We start from the raw sequence: 27159 nt of genomic DNA, 5'->3' as shown, positions 1-27159 counted from the left end.
TATATATGCGATCAAGTGATTTTCCACAAGATGCCAAAACAATTCTACTGAGAAAGAACCATCTTTTCAATTAATTGCACTGAGACATCTGGATATCCACATGTAAAAGAATGATATTGGACTCTAACAAATTCACTTGGACTGTGTCAAGATATACTATAAAACTCTTAGAAGAAAACCTAGGGATAGGGGCGCCTGGGTGGCCCAGTTGATTAGGCATCTGGCTCTTGATTGCAGCTCAGGTCATGATCTCATGGTTCGTGGGATCGAGCCCCAAGTTGGGTTATGTGCTGACACTGCAGAACTTGCTTGAGATTCTCTCTCAGCCCCTCTCTTTGTCCCTCCCGTGCTTGGACTCTCTCTCTCTCAACATTTTTATTTTTAAAAGAATTTCTTTTAATGTTTATTTATTTTTGAGACAGAGACAGAGCATGAACAGGGGAGGGGCAGAGAGAGAGAGGGAGACACAGAATCTGAAATGGGCTCCAGGCTCTGAGCTGTCAGCACAGAGCCCGACGCGGGGCTCGAACTCACAGACCGTGAGATCGTGACCTGAGCCGAAGTTGGACGCTTAACCGACTGAGCCACCCAGGCGCCCCTCTCAAACATTTTTAAAAAAGAAGAAAACATAAGGATAAATCTTTGCTACTTTGGAATTAGGCAGTAATATCTTAGATAGTACATTACGAGCAGAAGCAACCAATGAAGTAGATTGGACTTCATCAGATTTCAAAAGCTTTCGTGCTTCCAGAGACACTGTCACAAAAATAAAAAGCCCACTGAGTGGGAGGAATTTTTGCAAATGGCATATCAGATAAGGGACTTTTATCTATATGTATCAAGAACCCTTATGACTCCATGATACAAAGACAATGAAAAATGGTCAACAGATCTGAATAGGCATTTTTCCAGAGAAGATACTCAAAATGGCCAGAAAGCACATGATAAGATGTTCGGTGGTGTTAGGTATCAGAGACACAAATCAAAATTATACTGAGATGCCCCTTGACACCCACTAGCAGCCCTTTATCACAAAGTCAGTCGATGACAGGTATTGAAGGGCACAGAGAAGTAAGCACCCTCGTGCACTCCTGGCAGGAGTGTTAAATGTCCAGGGGCTTGGAACATAGTCTTTCAGTGCTTCAAATGGTTAAACATAGAATTACTGTTTGACCCAGAATTTCACTCTTCGGTATATACACAAGAGAATGATAAAGCATGTGCTGTGTACATCTGCATATACATAGCCACGGCGGTATGATTCCTAATTGCCAGAAAGTGGGGAACAACCCAAATATCAGCTGATGAATGAATATTTCATTTCTCCATGAAAATACATCGAATACTGGCACTCATTGTAACATGAACTTTCAAAGCTTTGTGCTAAGAGTCCAGTCAAAGGATCACTCATCGTATGAGGACAGTTGTACGAAATGTCCAGGGTAGCACGTGATCGATCGGAATAGAAAGCAGGTGAGTGGTTCCCCGATACCGGTGGCCCCGGGGAGTCGGGGGGAGGGGGTGATCAAGAGCACTGGCTTTCTTTCTGGGAGGATCAAAATGTTCCGAAACTGGTTGTGGTGACGGTTGTGTGAGCTTGTGAACATAGTAAAGCAGTGAGCTGTCACTCCGCGTGTGTTATGGTGGCTGACATCTGAGACACCCCACCAAATGCTGCTGCTGATGTAGGGCAGCTGGAACTCTCACTCATTGCTGGCGGGCATACAAAATGGTGCAGTCGCTTCGGAAGGTACTTTGGCCGTTTTTTACGGAACCGAACATACTTTTAACTAACGGGGTTCACCGGTTTTTCTCCTCGGTACATCCCCAAATGAAAACCCGGGTTCACGCGAGAACCCGCACGTCCATGTGTGCAGCAACCTGATTAATAATTGCCAGAACTTGGGAGCCGAGCAGGTAAACTGGTACGCCCAGGCGGTGGAATATTATTCGCCTACCCCGAAAAGACGATGGGTGTATGGTTCCGTGTGACATCCCGGACGAGGCAAAGAGTGGACACGGTGGTGGCTGCCAGGGTCAGGAGGGAAGGAGGAACGGACAGGCAGAGGGGGCGTCGAGGCAGCGGAACCGTCGTGTGCGCCCACAGGGCTGGATACAGCGTCCTGATGGAGACCGCGGGCTTTGATAACAGCGTGTCCCCGTGGGCTCTGCGGTTACAAGTCGGGCGCCCTGCTGCGGGTGAGGGGAGCTCGCGTGCGGAGGGGGGACTGGGAACTCTACTTTCTGCTCAGTTTTGCTGTGAACCTAACTTGCTCCAAAAAATAAAGTTTATTAGTTTAAAAAAATGTCTGAGACTTGTCTCAAGACAGTGTGTTGTGTAATGGAAGTGGATGGAGGGACGAGATTGCCCGCGGGTTTATGAGTGTTGGAGCTGGGCGGCGGGTGCGTGAGGCTTGTGATAATAACTTACGTCTGGTAGGGGAAGTGTCCCCACTTCATTCAAAACTATTACAGTGGGGTTTTTTAACATTCTTTTTTTTTTTTTTTAACTTTTGTTTATTTTCGAGATAGAGCGCGAGCGGGGGGAGGGGCAGAGAGGGGGACACGGAATCCAAAGAAGGCTCCAGGCTCTGAACTATCAGCACAGAGCCCGACACGGGGCTGGAACCCACAGACCACGAGATCGTGACCTGAGCTCAAGTTGAACACTTGACCAACTGAGCCACTCAGCCTCCCTTACAGTGGTTTTTTTTTTCAATTAAAAAATTTTTTTTAATGTTTCAAGAGAGAATATGTGCGTGAGCGTGGGAGGCACAGAGGATCTGATGTGGGCTCTGCACTGACAGCAGAGAGCCCGACACAGGGTTCGACCCACAAACTGTGAGATCATGACCTGAGCAGAAGTGGGACACTTAACCAATTGAGCCACCCAGGCACCACCTACAGTGTTTTTATTAAGCTGTTTATTATGGGAAACTTTACAATGTGTACGAGAGTAGACAAAATAGTATGAATACTGCTGTGTTTAGACAGCATGGTATTGGCATGAGAACAGGGCATTTTTCTAGAAGTTCCATAATTTTTATAGAAGTTCTCAATGTATGGAAATTTGATATTTGACATAGCATTATAAATTTGGGAAGAGCCCAGAACAGTGGGCTTAGAACGATGGGAACATGCGAGTAGAACAGGCAGATGCCTACCCCACACCTGAATGTCCACGGCCGTAACAGCTGATACGCCAGACTGTCATATGGCAGCGAATGATCGAAGCAGTCACGTGTGTGAACAATCTCAGGAACGAAACGATGTTAAGAGATCGAGGTAATTAAAGAGGAATACGACTCTATGAGAGCACGGGGGTTTGAAAACCTGTAGCAGAGCAAGGGTGTAAAATACGCATGGTAATGATTCCTCCAAATTCCTGATAGTTGTTACTTCTGAGGGAAGTAGGGTGTTTGTAATGTTTTACTTCTTTTTTTTTTTTTTTTTTTTTTTTTTTTTTGAGACAGGAACAGAGCATGAGCAGGGGAGGGGCAGACAGAGAGGGAGACACAGAATCGGAAGCAGGCTCCAGGCTCCGAGCTGTCAGCACAGAGCCGGACGCGGGGCTCGAACTCACAGACCGTGAGATCATGACCTGAGCCGAAGCCGGACGCTCAACCGACTGAGCCACCCAGGCGCCCCTGTAATGTTTTACTTCTTGAAGTTGAAAAGAGGTTGAAACACACGTAGCAGTAATATTAATAATTGATGAAGCCTGGACGCCTGGCCAGCTCAGGCCATGGAGCATGAGACTCTTGTTCTCAGGGTTGTGAGTTCAAGTCCCATGTTGGGTACAGATCTTACTTAAAAATAAAATCTAGAAAAAAAAAGATGAAGCTAGGTGATAGGTGTCCATTATGTAATTCTCTATGTTTGTCTTCATGTTTGAAATGTTGTATAAAGTGTCAGTATATCCAAATGAAGTGTCTTGTTTGGATCCTAATTCATACAGACTTCAAAAAGACATTTTTTTGGCAACTGGAGTAGTTTTACTACAGACCAGGTATTAGATTATATCAAACAGTTGTTAACTTTGTTAGGTGTGACAGTGACACCGTGTTTGTGTAAGAAGATATTCTTGTTTTTAGAGAGGCATGTGTAGTGTGTTAGGTGATGTAATATTGTTTCTGGGACTCATTTTTAAAATACTTCAAAGAAAAAGGGTAGTTGAAATAAATGTGGCAAAGTCTTGGTAATTGATGAATCTTGGTGATAGGCGTGTGAAAGATTGTACTGTATTCTCACCTTCCGAATGCGTTTGGAAATCTTTATAATTACATCTACAAAGCCAGAATGGGTAATAACTGCTCTTTATTATTATTTTTAAAAATTTTAACGTTTATTTATTTATGAGAGAGAGACAGAGCATGAGCAGGGGAGGGGCAGAGAGAGAGGGAGACACAGAATCCGAAGCGGGCTCCGGGCTCTGAGCTGTCGGCACAGAGCCTGATGCAGGGCTTGAACTCACGGACCACGGGACTGTGACCTGAGCCCAAGTCGGATGCTTAATCGACTGAGCCACCCAGGCACCCCAGTAACTATTCTTTAATAATAACTTGTGCTACTGGCAGATAGATTTGAAATGTTTTGGTACAGAAAGTGTAGGTTTTTCTAACTTCTAACTTCTGTTTGTTTTCTCATTTAAAGGTGTGTGTGTGTGTGTGTGTGTGTGTGTGTACGTGCGTGTGTGCGTGCGTGCGTGTGTGTATATATATGTGTGATACATAGCATATAATACAGACTTAGGTAAATACGTAAAGTCAGTCAGGAGCAACATTTGGCCGAATCTTCCTTCAGGCTCTCTGTGCTGCTCTTAACTCTGTGGAAACATGCCACAGATTAGTCTTCAGGTTTGGTATTTGCAGTTTTTGTGTCCGTAGTGATCACGCAACAGTGTATGCAGCTCTGGGCGATTTCCAAGAAACAAAACATTATCAGGGAGAATCAGCAGCGGAGGGGAGAGCACGTGGACTTGAGCCTTGACGGAACTGTGGTTCTCAGAAACGAACAGAGTATTCCGAGATCATGGTTTTTCTTTTATTTCACATTTTACGAAAACATTCTTCTATCCAGAACACCCCTTTTGTGGCTTTGTGTGTTTTGTCTCTAGATCATTCCCACACACCTACCACTGTGTCCCAGGGGTCTGGTTTGCCTTCTGGACACTTCAGATAATTACTTTCTGTAATTAATGTTCTTGTAAGTTTTCTGTGGCTGGTGTTTCGGGATATTTTAATAGTGACAAGCAGCGGAAAACTGAGGCTGAGCGAATAAAGGTTTCTTAAACGGCTTCAGTTACGATCAGCGTGTCTGGTGTTTCCCCCGTTACTTGGACTACCAAGCTGTTAATTCCTGTGTGTGTTTGATAGTGAAAGTGCCTTAGTTGTACCTGATGTTTTCAAGTACTTAGACAGTCAGGCAGAGAAGCGTTGCTGCTGATCTGGCTCGAGGGCTGTGTGATTCCTTAGATCCCATGGCCGCTGGTAATCGAGTTAGAGCCTAAGTCAGATTGTTTTGCTGGCTGTCAGCTCAGTTACCGTGTTCGCTAAAGGGAATTGACGACTTTGCATAGAGGTGAAGGGTTCTTCTGCATAAATGTCTCCTAACTTCTGTATGGCAAAAGATACGGAAAAGTTAAGCGACCAAGAGCACCGAGGCTGGAAAAGCTTTGGGGGAAAAGGACTGATATTCACTGTATGTAGAATACCGTTCCCAATCAGAGGAAAGACTGTTCATGAGCACAGGGAAAGGGTATCACCAGGGAAGAAATACAGACATTAATCAATGTAATGAAGAGACTCAGCCTCACTACTGGTAGAGAAATACAGATGACAGCTGTCACCGTTTTCGTCCCCATGGTGTTGGCAACATTAGGGACGGTGGAAGATAGTGACTGTTGGTAAGTGTGTAGGGAGCAGACACGGCCCTGAACGCTGGCGGGGGTGGGGTGGTCGCCTCGTCTGAAGGGCCATTCGGCCAAACCCCGGGCTTACATAGGCTTACGTCTGTAGTTGGCTCACCGTGTCAGCTCGATATTGAGGAGGTGGCAAAGGGATGAGGAGAAAATTAATCCTGACTTTTAAAAATCCTTGATCTTGATCTTGTAGCTTGCGGTGTGGTCCGGCTTTCTTTTCTCCCGTGTTAACTGTTTCTCAAATGTTCACCTTGTGCAAGTATTGTACTCCCAAGCATTTTCAGTAAATTGTTTATCACTAAGACCACCTTCTAAGATGGGTGTTTTTATCCCCGTCTTGTAGATGTGGAAACTGAGGCCAGAGAGGTTAAATAAGTTGATTAGCCAGTGAGTGAAAAGAGTCTAAATTTAGCTTTAAAACTATGGCCTTCATCACTGGCTGGTTGGATAATGAGTAAGGAATGGACTTGTGATGCCCTGCACACCCTGAGTCTTAGCTTTATTAAAATAATTGGTTTTCTAAGTTACCTAACATTGAATTTAATGTTTAGCTCCTTCGTTAGACTGTTAGCATTATAAAGGGGACGCTGTATTTGTTCCTTGGGCTGTCAGCCTGCCGAGTGCCAGTGCGGCCCCTTCCCTAACTGGAGGCCTCCCCTCCTCTCCCCTCCTGTCCCCTCCTCTCCCCTCCTCTCCCCTCCTGTCCCCTCCTCTCCCCTCCTCTCCCCTCCTCTCCCCTCCTCCTCTCCCCTCCTCCTCTCCCCTCCTCCTCTCCCCTCCTCCTCTCCCCTCCTCCTCTCCCCTCCTCCTCTCCCCTCCTCCTCTCCCGTCCTCCTCTCCCGTCCTCCTCTCCCCTCCTCCTCTCCCCTCCTCCTCTCCCCTCCTCCTCTCCCCTCCTCCTCTCCCCTCCTCCTCTCCCCTCCTCCTCTCCCCTCCTCCTCTCCCCTCCTCCTCTCCCCTCCTCCTCTCCCCTCCTCCTCTCCCCTCCTCCTCTCCCCTCCTCCTCTCCCCTCCTCCTCTCCCCTCCTCCTCTCCCCTCCTCTCCCCTCCCCTCCCCTCCCCTCCCCTCCCCGCAGAGGACCTGAAGAGGCAGAATGCGGTGCTGCAGGCCGCGCAGGATGACCTGGGGCAGCTTCGGACGCAGCTGTGGGAAGCCCAGGCGGAGGTGGAGAACATCAAGGCCATCGCCACGGTCTCGGAGAACACCAAGCAGGAGGCCATCGACGAGGTGAAAAGACAGTGGAGGGAGGAGGTGGCTTCGCTCCAGGCCGTCATGAAAGGTAAGGAGGGAGCCCTCCGTCTGCTTTGTCGTTTCCCGGCGACACCGATGCCGGTGACGGACCATTTTCGGAGCGTCTCAAACCGGATCCTGAGTGGTGTTTGTGGCCTCGCGTGTTCCCGCGGGCGCCAGTGGTGCTGTGAACGGGTCTGTCCTCTGGGTGTTCTGGAGGAGCCGGCTCCTCCTGACGCGGGACGCGGGATGAAGCTGCGTGGCTGCGGGAAGTGCGCGGAGCTGGAGAACCTCCCACGGGAGGCCTCCGGGCCCTGCTTCCACTCGCTGGTCCCAGCGGATTCGCGCCCGCCCGCTCCATGCGGCCAGCTCCACGTCTTCAGGGGGAGCCTGGGTTTTGCTGGGCCTCTTCGCGGCGGTCTCTGTGGCCGAGTGGCACGGGCTCCGGAGGCTTCGTGGGCCGTGACCCTCGGGCCAAAGGAAGAGTAGCCGTCTCCCGTCCGTCTGCTGCCCACACTAGTGCTCGGTCACAGCCTGCGTTTCTCAGGTGACAGTGACCCGAAGCAAGTTGCCCCTGAATCTTCGGGTTCCTGAAGTCGGTCCAGTTACTGCCGTGGGCGTGAACTAGGGACGAGCCTCTCCTCTCGTCTGCGCTCGGGTCCTGTTTCCCTCCGTGCTCCCTGACAGCCAGCGTGGTGGCTGTCACCCGGGGACTGGCCCCCAGATAGGAGTCCGGTTCTTGCACGGAAGCAGCAGCCCAGGGGTGGGGACCCCAGGGGGTCACCGGTGTCCTGGGCTCCTTCGGTCCTCCTCCATCCGTAGCGTACGGTTTTCAGCTCCGTCGTCCTCCTGGCTGAACATGAGCTGCTCCTCCTTCAGCCCCCTCGCATTTGCTGAGGCGTGTGCTTACCCACAGCTACAAAGGCAACTGGAAAATCTCGTTTGTGAAGTGCACCACCGACTTCCTAAACGAAATTGGGGTTCTGTTGTTAAGGAAGAAAGCGGGGCGCCTGGCGGGTCAGTCGGTTAAGCGTCCGACTTGCAGTCCGTGAGTTCGAGCCCCGCGTCGGGCTCTGTGCTGACAGCTCGGAGCCTGGAGCCTGCTTCGGATTTTGTCTCTCTCTCTCTCTCAGCACCTCCCCTGCTCACGCTCTGTCTCTCTCTCTCTCTTAAAAAATAAACATTAAAAAACATATACAAAAAGACAAAGGAGCAGTGGAAGTTAACAGACATACGTGTTTATCCCATGATGTGTTAAGATTATATTAAAGATAAGGTCATTTAACAAAGACCTTATAGAATCTGTCTCAATTTAGAATCTGAGTTACAGCAAAATATTCCAGAAGCGCATCCCTTCTCTCTCACATTCAAGTAGTTGGGTGGGGGTGACAGTCCCATTTGTCTCAGGAGCCGTAGCGTTGTGTGTGGGAGCAGCGGTCTGGCTGAGGTCGGCCCCCGGGTCCGAGCCAGCCCTGCTGCTCTGGTTGTGGAATGTTCACCGGCCAGAGTGTTTGGCCTTCCCTAAGCTTTCTTCGTCCACGAGGGAACGAACGGCACAGGCCCGTCGTGAAGAGCAGGCATGAGTCACAGCCCTCACGACACTTGTGCATGTAATAAGAACCAGAAATCTTGCTTGAGTTTTAGTTGGTTTTGTTTTGTTTTTATTTTTTTTAATTTTTTTTTTTTAAACGTTTATTTATTTTTGAGACAGAGAGAGACAGGGCATGAACAGGGGAGGGTCATAGACAGAGGGAGACACAGAATCTGAAACAGACTCCAGGCTCTGAGCCGTCAGCACAGAGCCTGACGTGGGGCTCGAACTCACGGACCGCGAGATCATGACCTGAGCTGAAGTCAGACGCTTAACTGACTGAGCCACCCAGGCGCCCCAGTTTTGTTTTGTTTTTAAAGTGAATTCGACGATTTCCAGAATCCAGGCATATGCTCTTTGTGTAACTCCTTTTAAAATTTCAGTGTGCCAGAACATTCTTCCTCAGAGCGCTCAGACCTGCGATCTTTGGTGATATTTTGTAGAGACGGTCCGCGACTACGAGCACCAGTTTCACCTCCGGCTGGAGCAGGAGCGAAGCCAGTGGGCACAGTACCGGGAGTCCGCGGAGAGGGAGATTGCGGATTTAAGGAGAAGGCTGTCGGAAGGTCAAGAGGAGGAGAATTTAGAAAACGAAATGAAAAAGGTACGAGGAACGTATTCACCTGTAGGAATATTCGAATTCGAATGCAGGATGCCTCCACCCGCATTACTGTGGCCATAGGCGGACTTTCCTGGTTTCTGTTTGGGGGATTGTTTGGACACACACGTAAATGTAGCGCTGGATAGCCTGACTCCCTGACCCCAGATGTGTGCGTGGCTGACCTCCCTGCCCCTCCTTCACATCCCGAAACAAATGTCTCCACTGCAGGAGGCCTGTCCTGACCACGCCACTCAGCACGACAGCCTGCCCTCCTCCCCCCTGCACCTGCCACCGCTCCGCCCATCGCCATATCCTGCGGTGCTTTGTCCTTTCCTACAGCACACACAGAGTTCACCTGTTGATCATGCCTTCCCTTCCTTGCTAGAACGTGAGCTCCGTGAGCCAGGACCCTCGTTTGTTTGCGTGTCCTGCGTGCCCACGGTAGTGTCTAGCACGCAGGGGCTCACAAATATTTATCGAAGGAGTGTGGCCGCCAGGTGAGTGTGTCTAAGCCGGACCTTCAGAACAGATGTTGATTTTCCGTCTCTCTCAGTATCCCTGGGTTCCCGTGAGACAAATGTACCGCATATTATGCTGGAACATAGCAAGATGCCTGAACATGGGGCGTTGGAGAAGGTGCAGTATTTTTTCATGAAGAAAATAGTGAAAGCTCTTTGGCCAGTTTAATTATATAAACTTGTAGCCTACTGATGTGTGTACATACTTCTATTTTAAATCACACATTATATATAAAATTACAACTAGATTTTGACTTTATCTTTCATTCGTATTAATCATCATCTTTGGTTCCCAACCCTCGGTCCGTACAAGGACTGTTTTTGTGTATTTAGAAGGTGATTTAGTTTTTATAATAACCGAAAAATCATCTGAGAACCCAATACCCAAGAAAGAAGCTTTAAACACGAAGAACCGTTTCTTCCACTCCATTTTATTCCAGGGGAAGACTGTAATTCAGCATCTTCACGAGGATCCGACATCTTCCTCACCACTAGAGTCACTTAGCCATCTAACAGAGTTGTCCACAGTCACCTCCCTCAGGTTGTTGGAGATAGTTCCTGTTCAATGCTGTCGTTGGGGATTCCGGTCCAGGCCGTAACAGGAGATCCTTGTTTCCAGTTGTTCCTGATTTTTTCACAACGTGCCACTTCCTGTTGCTTTTAAAATTTATTTTTATTTTTAAAATAGACTTGGCGCACCTGGGTGGCTCAGTCAGTTTAGTGTCCGACTCTTGGTTTTGGCTCAGGTCATGATCTCACGGTTCATGGGATTGAGCCCCTTGTCGGGCTCTGTGCTGACAGCGTGGAGCCTGCTTGGGATTCTCTCTCTCCCTCTCTGCCCCTCTTCTGCTTGGGCATGTATGTGCGTGTTCTCTCTCAAAATAAGTAAACGTTAAAAAAAAAAAGTAAACTAAAGTTTATTTTTTAGAACAGTTTTTGATTTACGGAGTCAGATTGTGTAGATAGTACAGAGTTCCTGTGTGGTCGACGTCTAGTTTTCCCAGTTACTAGTATCTCATGTTGGTGTGGTACATCATCACGACTAGTAAACCAGGATTGAGTATGATGAGCTAACGTCCATTCATTGTATTCAGATTTCATTAGTTTTACCTGATGCCCTGGCTCACTATTTTTAAGATCTCACGCAGGCACCACGTTGCAGGATGCCACGTGTGTCTTTAGGCTCCTCTTGGCCCAAATTTTCCTTGTTGTTGTTTTAAAGAATAAGTCTAATGAGGTGACAGTAAAATGCAACACCCAGGCATAAAAAGAATCCTAAGGAAATTCATAGAAGGCAAGTAAGTCCCCTGTCTCATTGTTTATCAAAAATGAAAATGTAAATACCGTAATTGCTACAGAACTGTTCCCCTGGAAGATGAGACACACGAGGATGCTGGCTGTTACAGCGTCTGTTCGATAGGCCACCGAAGGTGTGGCCTTGGCAGTAAGGCAGTAGGAGAGAAATAAGTCATAGGATCAACGTTTAATCCATAAAATCTTTATGTGCGGCTGACACTTTCTTTTTGTTGTTCTACTTGTGTTTATTTTGCTTCCGGTACAGTTGGCGTGTGTGGTGTCAGTTGCAGGTGTATTGCACTCCTTAATACATTTTCCTTGTTTTTTTCGTTTGTTTTTTGTTTTTGTATTTTTCTTTTTCGAGAGAGCGCGTGTGCAGGTGCGTGTGGTGGGGGCGCAGACGGGGAGAGACAGAATCTTAAGCAGGCTCCGTCCGTGCCCGTGTGGAGCCCGAGGCAGGGCTCAATTCCATGACCGTGAGATCATGACCTGAGCCGAACTCAAGAGTCAGATGTTCAACTGACTGAGCCTCCCAGGCGCCCCAGAGTTTCCGTGTTTTTAGTGACCTTCCTGTCATTTAAAAAAAAATCATCTTCTAAGTTTTGTTTGTAATGGTATGCAACACTTAGTTGTGGGGTCATCGTTGCATCATTAAGTAATTCAGTCTGTGTTAAATTCTCTGCTTCTTCCCTCCTGCTTTTCCCCCTGCTGTTTTTTATCAGCACAGCAGATCTGTTAACCTACACAGAAGATAATTTAAGCTCACATGCCTTTTCCAAACAGTACTTAGTTAAAAATAAAATAAATGATTCAATGACTTTTTAAGGACTGGAAAACAAAGTGAATCCCTCTTTTCTGAGAGAGATGTGTCTTGGGGAAAAGCCCCACTCATATGTGGGCATAAATGATATTTTCCCTATCATGAACAATTGAGGTCAATTTGAGCCCTTTAAGTTTAGGGAATAAGGTTAAATTTCATGTTCACTAGAAGGGAAAAAGCTAACTTTTTTAGTCTGCCTTTGTGTATATATACACACAGGTGTACACATACACACGCATATGCACACACCACACACACGTATGCACACATACGTGTGCACGCACAAACACACATACCTATACACACGTGTATACACACAACACCTACATGCATATGCACGCATACATATACAATATACATATATGTGACGTGTACAATATATGTATAATAAAAGTTTCTCACCAGTTTACTAATTTATGGATGTTATTTTTTTTTAATCCATGTTTTTGAGAATGAAGGACAGAAAACAATATGATAGTCCTTTTTTGGGTTTGTTTCGTTTAGGTATCAAACGTAAAATAATATTTAAATTACTCTTTTAAAATAACTAAGATGGGGGCGCCTGTGTGGCTCAGTAGGTTAAACATCCTACTTCGGCTCAGGTCATGATCTCACAGCCGGTGAGTTCGAGCCCTGTGTCGGGCTCTGTGCTGACAGCTCGGAGCCTGGAGCCTGGAGCCTGCTTCTGATTCTGTGTCTCCCTCTCTCTCTGCCCCTCCCCCACTCATGCTCTGTCTCTCAAAAAATGAATAAATGTTAAAAAAAATGTTTATTAAAAAATTTTTTTTTAACGTTTATTTATTTTTGAGACAGAGAGAGACAGACCATGAACGGGGGAGGGTCAGAGAGAGGGAGACACAGAATCTGAAACAGGCTCCAGGCTCTGAGCTGTCGGCACAGAGCCCAACGCGGGGCTCAAACCCACGAACCGTGAGATCATGACCTGAGCTGACGTCGGACGCTCAACCGACTGAGCCACCCAGGCGCCCCCACCAAAAAAATGTGTTTTTAAATGAAATAACTAAGATGAAAGCTTTTTAATAGCAACACAATTTTGTAACATTTTAGAAAGTATGTGCTGTTTTTTTATGTTTATGAACTAATCAGTACTTTCATCCACCCATTTCCAAAGAAAGTATCATGTCCTGAATTTAGTAACTGGAGTTGTAAAACTTAAAGTGTTATGTGTATTTCCTTTTATATATAGGGTATTTTCGAATTTAATGAATTGATTTAAAAAGTCAGGAGTGTCATAGTGAATCCGTTTTCCTACCCACTCCCATTTCTAAGTGGAACACTGGGAAAATTGGGATGATGGCTTGGCCTTCACGGTCCTACGGCACTGGAAAGCACACGTGGTTCAGTTCAACGAGCACTCGTACGGCGCCCGGTGGGCTTACTTGTGTTCAGTCTAATGATGTGTGAGTCAGAGTTTCTCAGAAAAGCAACGAGCCGGTAAGTTGTAGCATTTAATTCTTTTTAACCGTAGGCCCAAGAGGATGCTGAGAAACTTCGATCTGTTGTGATGCCCATGGAGAAGGAGATTGCGGCTCTGAAAGAGAAGCTGACGGAGGCTGAAGACAAGGTTAAAGAGCTGGAGGCCTCAAAGGTTGTGAGATGTTGTAGCCCGTTCTTGCACCCAATGCCCTGACCTGATGCCATGAGCACAGCTAGTCATGGAGGGGCAGACCCTGGCATTCAGACTGTGAATCCGAAGAATCTTGGTTTCTTTAAAATACAAAAAAAAAAAAAAAAAAAAAAAGAAAAAGTTTGGAGATGATTTTGTATGGATGGTTTAAATAATCACCATAGTGGTGCTCCGTTTTGTTTTGCTTTGGTACAAAGTAGTGTTCATTTTCTTGTCAGAATGAGACCTGATCTCATCCGTTTTCTTGTTGAGGAAAATGAATGGGTCCAAGCTGACTTCATTCCCTGAAGCTGGCCCCAGAATTGATGTCTGAGAGATGATGTGGTTAGAGCGTGGCTGGGTTTGCTGGCCATGAAGTCACAGCAGAGGGAATGTCGATCATTTTAACAATTAATTGAAAGTAGGAAAGAAAGAAAATAATTTAAAAAAGGCAGTAAACAAAAGCACAGCATAGGAGTGTGGAAAGGGGAATGTGTCCGTGACCCTAATAAATGTGAACTGATAATCACCTACTGAAAGAGATGGGATTTTTAAAAACGTAAATTTATATTGATTATAATAGATGCACCTAAAATAAAATTATAAGACTGAAAATAATGGGATATTTAAAGGTATGTCATATAAATTCTAACCAAAGGAAAGTTGATATAGTAGCTGTGATATGAAACATTTAGGATGTAATAGAAAAAAGAATAGAGAGACCCCATCTAATAATCCATCAGTAGAATAGGACAGTCGTGATTGAATGTTTCTTACACACCTTGAAATATGTGAATTACAAGGGACAATTAAGGGGAAACTAACTTTCACAGTTACAGTAGGAGCTTGGAACTGATTTATAGCAAGTGATCAGGTGGGCAGAAAAAAATATTAGTAGGGATATGGGGGCTTTGAATAACCAGATTAATAATTTAGATGTAACAAACACACAGAATTCTGTAGCCAGGAAAGGGGGACTGTATCTCCTGTAGTCGTAGAGTGTAGGAGTTAGGAGCTCAACATTTAGTAGCAGGGGGAACCTTTGGGAAATTAAGCTTACTGTTTGGTTTTCTCAACTATAAAATGGAGATACCTCTACTGTGTGCCTTGTAAGGCTATTAATAGGATTCTATAGAACACTTAGGACAGTGTGTGAGACAAAGTATTGTTAGTTTCAGGTACATGATATTTCTCATAATGACACAAAGGAAGCGTCAACACGTTTTGAAGGATTGTTATGCAGACTCAAATCTCTGTAATTAAATTATTTAGAGTAAAACGGCAGCTAAAATAAAATCTCTGGAAATGGAAAAAAATCATGGAAAAAGGAATTCTAAGATATTTAGAGTGATTTGAATATGTTACTCAAGAATCTAAAAAACAAACAATAGTACAATGTGAACACTAGGAAATCTATAATATTCGTAAGAGCAGAAATGAGTGAAACAGAAAAGCAGAAGAGAACTTGAGAATATCAGCATAATGGGAAAAATGGGAAAGCTGGTAAGACAGACCTCCAATAGGACTCATCAAGAAAAAAAACCATTAGAAATCAGAACGGGGACATAACCAGAAATCAGTAGAGACTTGAAAACAAAACATACTCATAACAGTGTCATACCAACAAATAGGAAATGAAGGAAGTTTGGTTAAATGAAAACTTTTTTTTTTTTTAAGTTTATTTTGAGAGCAAGAGAGTGGGGGAGAGGCAGAGGGTGGGAGGAGGGAGGGAGGGAGGGAGAATCCCATGCAGGGTCAGTGCTGGCAGCACAGAGCCTGCCGTGTGGCCCGAACTCAACGAACTGTGAGATCATGACCAGAGCTGAAACCGAGTCAGACGGTTAACCAACTGAGCCACCCAGGCGCCCTGAAAGTAGTAACTGTTAAAGAAAGTGAATTTATAGTCAGATTTAGAGTCAAATCTTCCTTTCTCCTGTTTCTTCTCTGAAAGACGTTCGGGTTTTGCAGGCAAGTTTTTCCAAACCTGGAAAGAGATGATCCTTATATTTTACAGTGTGTGTTAGAGAACAGGAGGAAAGCTCTCCTGCTGATTTTGTGAGACCTGCATGATTTCATTACAAGCACACAGAAAAGTGGTAGGAAGGAAAGGCATTCTAGATCTATCTCACTTAACGTAGAAACAAAAATTCTCAACAGTGTAAAAAAAAAAAAAGAAAAACATCTTAACCTAATAGGATATATTCCCAGGAATTTAGGGAGGGTGTATCATCAGAAATCCCACTATTGTTACGCACCACATGAGAAGATTGTAGGAGAAGGGCAGTGTGTTCTTGGCTTCAGAAAGGCATCTGATAAATTTAAACATCCAGTAACTTGATAAGAACTGTTTATCAAACCATCAGCAAATTAATGAGGAGTGTTCAGCAGCCTTACCATTCATGACAGGAACCACGTGAGCAGACCCGTAGTCCGTGATTCTGTGCGGATTGTGTTTGTGGCCCTGGATGACACAGCAAGATGAGACGGAGAGATGGGCTTAACCGAATGAAAACAACAAAATTGACTTGGTTGGTTTATGTAGAAAACCAGGACGACGTACAGACACATTGTCAGACCTGAGCACAGTTCAAGAACGTCCCAACAAGAGCAACAGACAGACGTGATAGTGTTTGTGTCCTCCAGTAATCTGCCCAATGGGGGGAAGATCCCATTCACGGTAGCAAAAGCAAAACAAAACAAAAACACCAAAAAAGCCTCACTGTGTGTTACCCGAGAATACATCTAAACAAAAACGGGTAAGATCTTTACAGAATACATTATAATGAAGGTCTGAATACGTGTGTTCTGGAATGAAAAGATAATGTATTATAAGGCAGGTGGTATATCCCCAAATTCATCTATAAACTCAGAATTCCACCCAGATTCCAATAGGGTTTAATAAGCAACACGGTAAGTGGATCCCAGAATTCACACGGAGAAGTGGGGGATCAGAAGTGTACCCAGGACAGTTTGGAGGAAGGCAGGGTGGAGACACTTGCCCGGACACGGGACAGCGACCCGGGTGTGAACGTGACAGGGGAGTTGTGTCCCACCCTCAGCAGGCTGTAAGTCCACCACACAAGTTGGTCATGTTTACACACTACTGGAACGTGCGAGAAACTCTTGCAGTTTCAGCTGCCATTGTCCGGTTGGAGCCCCAGTTGACAAATACGGGGTCCTTGGGGTCGTCATCGCTTCCCTTCCCTCCGTCACATGTCGATGCTGGTACCATAGGTGTCCCCAGAGGTAGCTTTCCTGGCCTCACCCTCCAGCTCTCACCTAGATTTTTGTGGGTGTCCGTGTGTTTTTTGGCTTTGTTATGTGTTAGGGCAAATGGAATTCAAGGGCATTCGCGTACTGTGGCACCACTTTCCCAGGGTTCTGCTTGGTAGCTTTCAGAGGTTAGAGATTCATCCATCACAAATCGAGTCAGGCATTCGCGCTAAGAAGTAGCAGCAGGTCGAATTAGTGATTGCGTACCACCGCTGTGTGTCTGCACACCGACTCTCCTCATCACCAGCTGGAGTCCCGCCCTCTCCAGTGACAGGGACACGCCTCCCAGCAGTCAGTGCTTTGTCACACCCGCTTCATGTCTTCGGTCGTCTGACCACATCCAGGGAAGCGTCAGGTGGCTGCTTCAACAATCATTTTAGCCTGTGACCAGTACTAACGTGTGGTCAAGTTCACTGCAAACTTGACCGCCCGCATTTTCAAGTTTGAAGGAGTAGGAAGAAGAGAAGCTTGGAAGTGGCCTTGAAAGTGAAGTTGGACGTAACCACGGAAAAAGCTGACACGAGTAGCCAGAACTCAGGATGGGCGGTTTATAAGACAGTACGAGTGATTCTGTGATCACTCTCTGGGGCAAGACTGCATTTCACTTTGGTCATAACTGTTTCACACATTAGACTGTCTTGGTGATATTTGAGTATTACAGTTAATTGTTAAGCAGGAGTAAGACCTGTTTTAAAAGATGTGATTTTAGGGGCACCCGGGTGTCCCGGTTGGTTAAGATCCTGACTCTTGATTTCAGCTCAGGACGTGATCTCACAGTTTTCTTGAGTCCAAGCCCCACGTTGGGCTCTGTGCTGACGGTGCACAGCCTGCCTGGATTCTCTGTCTCCGTCTCCCTCTCTCTGCCCCTCCCTGACTCGTGCTCTCTCTCACTCTCTCAAATAAGTAAATTTTAAAAGATGTGATTTTAAAACATACCCCACACTTGCCTCCAAGTTTGTGTTTTTTACAGCATGAGACTATTTTTTCCATTATGACTTCCTCTTTTTTCCTTCCAATGTATGTGCCTGTTCGAAATGTGTCCTTTTTATAAGTTTAAGGCATTTGGGATCACCTCACCGGAAATCAAAGAAAAGCAAATTTACAAGAGTGTGGTACTATTTTTATCTTTAGAAATTAACTGCTGTTTTGAAAAGAACCCGCAACAACTCCGTGTGACTGAGGGTGGCAAAATGAGCACGTGTACATGTTGCTCTGGGAGTACACCCTGGAGCTGCCTTTGTGGAAAGCGAGGCACAGGAGTGTCCCATACGGTGTCACTCTGGGGATACAGTTATCAAGAAGACTGTGTGTGTGTGTGTGTGTGTGTGTGTGTTTTCTCTAATTAAAAATTGTTTAACTTTTTCAACTTCTGTAAATACAAAACTCAAGTGATTTTCAAGGCACGTTCAGATACATGTACATATACATCACCGATAGGTCTCAGGTAGAAACTATTGTAGGTTTTACTTTACTAGCATCGCATTCTGTTTCAGGTTAAGGAGCTGAATCACTATCTGGAAGCTGAGAAATCCTGCAGGACTGATCTGGAGATGTACGTAGCCGTCCTGAACACTCAGAAGTCTGTCCTACAGGAAGATGCCGAGAAACTTCGGAAGGAATTGCACGAAGGTAAATACGTATCCTCTGTAGTTTTAGTCTCGGTCTCTGAGAAAACCAGAACAAGTCCGAGAGGCCGCACATGAGGGATTCACCGTAAGCCTTGCAGTCGGTTGGAGTGTTGTCCTGGGAGCCGTGAGGCCTAAAGACTCGCGGCTGTAACGGAACAGCTTCACGAGGCGCGAGGTGTGGGCAGAGAGACAGGAGGGCCGGGAATTTCTGCTTAAACTGCTTTTGCCCCCAGACCCAACTTGATGGGGGTAGTTCTGCAAAAGGGAAAGTGGGGCCGGAGGGCAGCATCTCCGTTCGTGAGGAGTGGTTTTGATTTCACGAGGCTGGTAGCGGGGTTCTGCGGAAATTGACTCTCTTTTCCCCGGCCTGGGCGAGAAGGCTTATCTTTTCCCCATTAAAATAAAGATCCACTTTTGTCTTTAATTCTGCTAGCGAGTCTTAATTGCTGGGGTTCTTAACCTTTGTTGTGTCACGAACTTCTCTTGGCGGTCTCGTGAGACCCTCTTAGGATCGTGTTTTTAGTCCCTAAAATAGCAAATACAGAAGAAACGACTTACTATAAAATGGTGATCAAAATATAAATGACTGCAGACTTAAGATACAGGAACAAGGGTGCTGTTTTATTAAGGCACTAAATAAAAAGTAACTACTGTAATTTTGAAGTGCTGAGCTCCGTGATCTTTTAAGATCTGCAGCTGCTGTACAGAGATGTCACATCCACGGCTCGTGCCGGTGACCGTCATGAGTATTGTCATACTTACCGTGGTTGCTTGCCCACATTTTATAATTAAAGGAAATGATACATTTCAGTTAGGAGTTAGTGAAAATGAAGATCCAGCTTTTTTCCTCACCTAAATGCATGGACCCCCTGAAATCTCATCCACGTTGAGGGCGATACTAGCAACATATTTTAACGGGCAAGGGTAGGACTGTGGGGTCAGAGTCCCCCAGTGGGCACTTTTAAGTGTATCAAGTGCCTTGGGAAATACAGCTCTCCCACCAGTAATTTAGGTTTGTGAATGAGTCCGTTCTTTCCCCCGGGAGTGGAAAGCTGAAATTATAAAGGCCTACGGAATTATCTCACAAAATGTTATGAATATGACCCAAAGCTTGAGTGAGTCTCTGGCTTTCCGGAAGCATGTTTCATATGTGTTGCTGCCGTCGAAAAGACATGCAAACTCTGAAAATGTCCAAAAGAAGTAGGGATTTCCATTTAAACGGTGTGCCCGGCCCTTAATCCCCTTGACACATCTGGAAAAGGATCTGAGAAGTCTCATTAAAACGAGTAAGGGGACCATTTCCATTCTGGAACACTCACACCAAAAATCGTAGGTCAGTGAAAGGAAGGCCGGTAACAGTCAAGCGGCCGTGTAACCTGCAGCCTGACTTGGGGACAGTAGTCATGCCACCGAGTTACCGCTGTGGCCGGTCACGGGTGCTGGGCTTGGAGGCGGCAGTGCCACTGGTGAGCTTCTTAAGAGAAGTTGTAAAGCGGGGCTTTGAAAGAGAGGTGGGTGTTTGTCAGGTGGCCAGACATGGACTTGATGTCCCGGGCCATTTGCACGTGGTGTGACAAGGCGAAGGAGGAGATCCGGCCAAGTTCGGACGTGAGGGCAGCAGGGCAAGACGTGATGGGAGAGGCTGCCGTGCTGCCGTGACCTGGGTCGTGGACGCCTTCTGCCCAGGGATTCTGGCCTGTGGGCCGGAACGAGCTTCTTTCAAATGTTTTTCTTAATGACAGCTTTATGGAGACCTAATTCACATGCCATGGTGTTGGCTCTTTTAAAGTCTGTTCTCACAAAGGTGTGGCGTGAGCCGCTACCGCTAATTCCACGACACTCTCACCACTTCAGAAGGGAATTCCGTGCTCGTTCCCAGTCGCTCGCCGTGTCCTCCTCCGCCCCAGCTCCTGGCAGCCGCCAGTCTGCTCTCTGTGCCTACAGGTTTGCCTGTCCTGGACTTCTGAGTGGCATTGGACAGTATGGGGCCTCGTGCTTGGCCTCTCTGTCGGGCTTTAAACTGTGAGTGGTAACTTAAGTTGTGCGGTTCAGAAGGTTCAGTCTGCCAGCAGTCCGGAGGACAGGCCGGGAAGCGTACCGGTTGAGCCGTGAGGGCTGGTCCGAGGCGGGTGGCGGAGGCTGGCCGTCACCTGGCACGGTCACAGAGGGCTGTGTTGGGGCGAGACGAGAAAGCGGTACGAGTGCTCTCTCGGGTTTGTGGCTTGAGTGACGGCAACGCCACCCGCTCGTTCGTCGGTGCAAGACGGCCGAGCGCCGAGTACCGGCAGGACCGGCCATTACGCGGGACCCGTGACTGACCCTGGGCGGTCAGGGCCGGCCCGGGCTCAGGGCGGGTCTCTGGGTGACAGGTGTATCAGCGAGTGTGTAAGGACGCCGGGGAGTGGTTACTGTGCCTTCGGCTTCCGGAGCGGCCGTTCCCACGGCGCGTTCCCGAGCACGCGTGTGCGGTGAGTGGTGTGGGAAGGGACGTCCGGTCACGTGAACTTGGGAGCTCCTCTGAGAGAACACGCTGGAGAGGCCGAGCTCCAGGTCCTGCAGGGAAGGAACCTTCAAAGATTCGTTTAACCAGGGTTTCTAGCGCTTCCTGAGCACGGGGGCCCCTCGTCCACGCCGCCATTATGGGGGGCTCGGGGAAGGTCTGCTCTGGGAGAGGCGGGACAGCTGCCGTGTGTCCCACGGCCGGTCGGCCCTGGGTCCTCATCCCGACCCCGGCGGGACAGGCCAGCGGCCAGACCCGGTCTGGCGGCCCCGTGCCGCGGGCATGGTCTGCCGTTCAAGTTCGGTGTCTTGGTTGGGGGTCCCCGACAGTGTGCCGGCTCCTGGAACAAGAGCGACAGGAACACAACCAGTTGAAGCACACGTGGCAGAGAGCCAACGACCAGTTTCTGGAGTCCCAGCGCCTGCTGATGAGGGACATGCAGCGCATGGAGGTCGTGCTCACGTCGGAGCAGCTCCGGCGGGTGGAGGCGCTACGGAGGAGAGACCAGGTGAGCGGCACCCCCGCCCCCCACCCCACGACCGCGGAGTCGGAGCAGCTCCGGCGGGCGGAGGGGCGTGGGTCCGCGGCTTTGGAAATGGCCGCGTCTGGGGCACAGAGCCCACGTCGCCACCACCGTCTTCGGAACGGTGCGCACTTCTGAGAAGAGCCTTCTGCGCGGCTCTGTCCGGGGCTCCCAGGGCTCCCGGACTAGGTTTGTCCAGGCCGCATCTCTCTGACATGGCCCTGGCGGCCACACCGGAAGGGACCGCGTGGGGAGGGAGGGGCGGACCGGCCTGAAAAGGCCGGAGCCCGGCGGGCCGCGCACCCGAGACCCTCTTTTCTCCTTACCTTTAAAACCTGTTGAGCCGACACGAGCAGTACACAGATACATCTCCTGCCAAAGAAATTTGTGGCAAAGGCAAAGCAATAAAGTCTGCCGGTCACCTCCCTTCGGGGACGACCGCGTGTCATCCACAGCTGTCGCCTGGGAGACTGCCTCCCGGGCGCTGCCGTGTTTTAGGGCGTCTTGGGGTTGGCTCGTGTCGCGCAGGTGTGTAGCAGAGGCACTCCACGGCCTCCTCTCCTCACCACGTGGCGGGGCACCTGCTCCCGCAGGCAGCCGTCGGCCTCGCTAAGCGCCGCGCCACCCCACTCCCTGCTCTCTCCACGCGGGTCCCGTCGTCTTTGTTTCTTTTCCATTTCTGGTAGCACTGCAGCTGGTGCCCCGTAGTGCGTTGTGCGTGGGTGCAAATACCTCCCTGGGGAAACCGCGTGGAAGCTTTCTAGGGACCGTGAGCCGCTTTCAAGTGACCTTGTGTGACTTGGGTTGGGTTTTGGTTTTTAGATGTTCCGTCCTTAAAATGTCTTTTCTTTTAAATTATTTTTTTTTCTTAATGTTTTTTATTTATTTTTGAGACAGAGAGAGACAGAGCATGAGCGGGGAAGGGGCAGAGAGAGAGGGAGACACAGAATCCGAAGCAGGCTCCAGGCTCTGAGCCGTCAGCACAGAGCCCGACGCGGGGCTCGAACTCACAGACTGTGAGATCGTGACCTGAGCTGAAGTCGGACGCTCAACCGACTGAGCCACCCAGGCGCCCCATAAAATGTCTTTTCTTTTAATTCTGACTCATCCTTCTTTTGTGCAGACACAGCCACCCTGAGGATTTAGATTCTAAAGTACAGGTCTAACCATGCCCTCCTGTCCGTTAAGACCGTCCAAGTCACTTAAGGCCTTTAACTAACATTTACGGAGGGTTTTCCACATGTCAGCGTCGTGCTAAGGTTTTACATGTAAAGCTGGGTGCGGTATGGGTATCAGAACACAGAACTCTCCGGATGAGGTGGGGGCTGATGGCAGATCTCTACCTCCCTGCCCCGGTCTTCGCCTCTCATTTCCCGAGCTGTGTCTTCTCGGCCCCGGAGATTGTTCGACACTGCCCCGTCCGCCTGCCTTCCTGGGACCCTTGCTTACCGCTCTCACGCGGTCGGCAGGCTCTTGTCACTGCCGCTTCCAGACCCGGCTGACCTGCTTCTGGGCCTGGTTCTAGCTCCTCCCGATGAGACTGTCCTTTTGTGCCGCAGAACCTCATCCGTCCTTGTCTGTGTTGTGATTGTCCCTCCCATGAGGCCGTTTGGGGCACCGAGGTAGCCTGTTCATGTTTGTCGAGCGCACTGTCACATCAGCTTCAAGCCTTCCTGTGTGTTCCACGTAAATTTGCACGTGTTTCTGATGGCTGCGTCCTGCCCTCGCGGTCTCTCTCATCACCCGGAGAATTGTTCATGTACGTTTTCTCTCTTGAAGAAGAGGGGGCGGTTTGTTTCGTGTTTCTTTCACGTGCACACTCTTCTTGGAACCTGTGTCCTGGTTTGTCTTCGTGACGGGCTTTCCTTTGTGCCTCTAGTATTGCAACACCTTGTTCTGACCAGATACCCTTAGATGAGATCCCAAAACAGGCTTCAGTGTCCAGTTTCCTCGTAAGGCTTTGCTCTTTGTTTTGAGTGGCTAAAGAACCGTATGGATCGTTAGGTGTGGACCGCCTGGGTAACGCACGTATGCATTTTCTGTGACTTTCAGGAGGAAGATGAACAACAGAGATTGAACAAGAGGAAGGACCATAAAAAAGCAGAGGTCGAGGAGGAGGTGAAGGCGCCAGTGGTGTGCGCGTTAGCGCAGGAGGAATCTGCAGCCCAGCTGTCAAACGAGGAGGTACAGTGAGTCTGCCCTCAGGGTCGCTGCGCACGTGGTATGACCACGTGTTGCTTCTCCTGCGTCGGGTGCGTCCTTCACGGGGAGAACGTAGGCAGCTCGTCGCGTGGCATTCGACAAGACGGCAGTGTTTATGTCTGTTTTAGACCCTAGGCGGTGCTCCTGGAGACGCGTGGTGGCTTCTGTCACCATCTCTGAAGTCATTAGACGTTCTCTTTCCCTGTGGTTCCAAAATTAAAACCGTAGGAGAAAACTTTCACATGATAAAACTGTAAAATCTTTTCTGATATGAATATTAAATGTTGCTAATACTTTGAGCTTTCTGTTTAGAAGAGAGCGTGTGAAGTGTTCAAACACTGAACTCCCTACGGCACGTCCCCCCGTGTTAGCAGATCTGAGGTCTCCGGCTGGGGCGTCAGGTGGAGCGGGCAGCCCCAAGGTGGACAGAGGCGTTCCTGTGGCCCCGGGGCCGTGCTCGCACGCGCAGACACACCCCTCCCCCTCAGCGGGCACCTCCGCAGGTGGCCAGTCCGCGGCCTGTCCACCCGCTGCCCCCTGCGTGCCCCGGCAGATCCTGCGCGGGTGCCACAGCGCCTGGTCATCTGCGCGGTTGTGGCCACACTCGCTGTCCCGTCGTGCCGCCCTGTGCGCCGCGGGCTCCCTCTCCTGGGGTGCTGCCTGGCTCCCACCTCTCTCTGGGCGCTGGGTCCTCTCGGCCATCTCCCGCGTCAGCAGGGGACAGGCTCATGTTCCCGCCCAGGGTAAAAGTGAAGCCCCTGGCTGGCCACGGCAGGGCCTTCACGGCTGGGTGACCCCACGCCGTGTCCATGCCCACAACCCTTGTTCATGCTGCCCCCCGCCCCTCCTTCCTGGCCTGTGACACAGGGTGACAGAGAGGGTGTGGTGCCGTGGTCACGGGGACTGTGCTTCTGGATCGTGTGCGGATTAGTGTTGGCTGTGTGTCATCTGCGTCCTCGTGGCTTCTGTCTCCGTGTTTATGGATTGCTCATTTTTTTAAGTGAAAACACCCTAATGGACGCTGAGAAGCGTGACGTAATTGCTGTGCACTGTCTTCATTCTGGGGTGCACACACAGAACCAAGCGGTCTGATTCTGCCGAGTGCCTTTTAACAGCCTGCCTCCCAGGAGAAGGGCTCTGTTTCCGGGTCCTGCCGAGTATCATGTGGTATCCGTGTGCAGGAACGTTTGAAGAACGTCAGACTTCCCAGAAAATATTTGAGCAGGAAAACAGGAAAGGGAGATTTATTTGTTGTCGTTTACAATGAGGCTTTTCAAAAGTCTTTTGATTGTGTCCCTTTTGGTCTGTAGTATGTATTGCGCTCAGCACTATTTCCTGGCTCTTCAATACCTTCGGCTCTCGGGGCTGGCATTTTGCGGTTTGAATGCCGAGTGCACCTGCCTTGTGTCCTGACGGTTCATGTTCACCTGAGGACGTAAAGTTAGTCGGTGCTGCTTTGAAGGACCTCGATTTCTAGCTGAAGACAATTGGAGTTTGTGGGACCTCCTGTGTTTAGCCTCAGGATTAGAGTGTCCTTTTCTCACTACGAAAGTAGCGTGTGTTCGGTGCGGAAAACTTGCAAAGTGCAGACAGGTCCTCTGAAACAAAAAGAGCCGGTAGGTGACCCTCCTGCCCAGAGAGAGTCCCCACTGGCGTTTTGGTGTGTACCTCTTCTTTCTTTCTCTTCATTTCCAAAGTTAACATATATGTGTTTCTATTTTTGCTTTTTAAACATAGCCCATGTTGCAACTGGACGTGATGTTCTGTGTAAATTGTTTTTCACTGAAATCCATCGTAAAGGTTTCAGCTGATATCATGCTGCTAACGTTTGCCCACAGCCGGTATTTAACGGCCGGCGCTATTTCGGGGTGCAAATATTCCGTAATTTCTCACGGCCATACTCGTGGATTTGTGCCCAGGTTTAAAGGTCAGTGCCATTGAAAGAGAAATCTATGTCACGGTCTCTAGGGACCCTGTGACACGCACACCGGGTAGAGCCCCCCGAGATCCATCCGAGTCGGTCGTGAGGCAGCAGGAGCAGGTTGTGGGGAGGGGTCCTGGGTCGCAGCCGCTTCTGACACTCCTGGAGGGAAGGCAAGGCCAGCTGGCGTGCACGGTGTGGCGGGCCTTGGGGTGGCGTCTGTCCTCAGTTCGGGTACCTGGCCCCGTGCTGCTTCAGGGTGAGGGGAGCATGGGCTTACTGTAGTGAGGCAAGCGTGGAAAGGGTAGGGACAGGAGGCTGGACACGGGGCTGGTCGGGTGTATGTGAGAGGCGTGTTCACGGGTGAGTTTTTATTGATTGGAGGCACTAGGTAGCTTGGAGGGGCGGTCTGTGCCTGGCCAGCAAGGTCCTCACATGGCAAAACATCACAAAATACAGAGAATCAGAAAGAGGATTGCGAGACTAACAGCCAGATTGGTTCTGTCTTTCAGTAGTCTGGGAGCTTTGATCGTTGTAAGTGATACCATATTGCCGTTATATGGAACTCTTCCCTGGGCAAAAATCATCACGGACTTACTGATGCCTTCGGGGAGAGAACTGCCGAATTTAAGGTCACAAGCATTTTTAGCGGCACCTGGGAGGCTCAGTCAGTTAAGTGCCTGACTTTGGCTCAGGTCATGATCTCACGGTTTGTGGGTCTGAGTCCCGTGTTGGGCTCTGTGTTGACAGCACCCCACTCTTTGCACTCTGTTTCAAAATAAATAAGCCAACTTAAAATCATTAAACAATAAGAAGTAGACAGGATGTTATGTTAAAATAAAGACTAGTCCTTTAAATTGAATACACTGAATTTCAAGAAAAACCTATGACTTTTTTCTCGCTTTCTGATTTTCCCGGTAACTGTGCGGTTGCGTCTGGAAGCACTGTGTGCGTTTCTGACCTGGGAATGTGCTGCACCAGGCGGTTTTTAATTGAGATGAAATCCACGCATCGTAAAATTAGCCATTACAAGTGCGCGATTCAGTGGCATTTAAGTACCTACACAGCGTTGTGCAACCAACATCTCAGTCTGGTCTCGAAACGTAAACAAACAAAAAAACATTTTCATCCCCCCAGAGGAGACCCCACATCCACTAAGGAGCCACTGCCCGGTTTCCTTCCCCTCAGCCTTTGGCAACCACTGACTTGTTTTCCAGCCTTTGTGGCCTCACCTGTTCCAGGTGTTTCACGTGGATGGGATCACACAGCGTGGTACCTTTTGCGTCTCGTTCCTTTCACAAGCGCACCCCATCTGATGTGTTGATCACATCTTCCGGCACACGACATTCTCGTCATTTCCCTTCTACTTAGGCTACTCCTTCCTCTGTCCATCCCCAAAGTGGACAGGTTTGGCGTTCCTCCTAGGGGTTCTGATTTGCTGTGGACGCTCTCTCATTATATGGTGGTCACTGTCCGGCCTCTAAAGACTACGTCCGTCCATTGGGTGG

The 27159-nt window shown here is 48.6% G+C and overlaps 1 protein-coding gene across 3 annotated transcripts in view; it reads left to right on the top strand.

Annotated features, from left to right (window-relative positions):
* Positions 1 to 27159, top strand: part of RABEP1 (rabaptin, RAB GTPase binding effector protein 1) — a 102267-nt gene that overhangs the window by 57086 nt on the left and 18022 nt on the right. For all 3 annotated transcript variants that reach the window (XM_078437900.2, XM_078437899.2, XM_078437897.2), the window contains 6 exons: positions 6997 to 7200; positions 9186 to 9346; positions 13467 to 13586; positions 18371 to 18506; positions 21335 to 21513; positions 23581 to 23712. In XM_078437900.2, the coding sequence (XP_078294026.1) occupies positions 6997 to 7200; positions 9186 to 9346; positions 13467 to 13586; positions 18371 to 18506; positions 21335 to 21513; positions 23581 to 23712 (932 nt within the window). The remainder of the gene's footprint in view (positions 1 to 6996; positions 7201 to 9185; positions 9347 to 13466; positions 13587 to 18370; positions 18507 to 21334; positions 21514 to 23580; positions 23713 to 27159) is intronic.

The sequence above is a fragment of the Panthera onca genome, chromosome E1 (genome assembly GCF_046562875.1).
Source record: "Panthera onca isolate mPanOnc1 chromosome E1, mPanOnc1 haplotype 2, whole genome shotgun sequence".
In the NCBI taxonomy this organism is placed as follows: domain Eukaryota; kingdom Metazoa; phylum Chordata; class Mammalia; order Carnivora; family Felidae; genus Panthera; species Panthera onca.
This window is presented reverse-complemented; position numbering and strand designations above follow the sequence as displayed.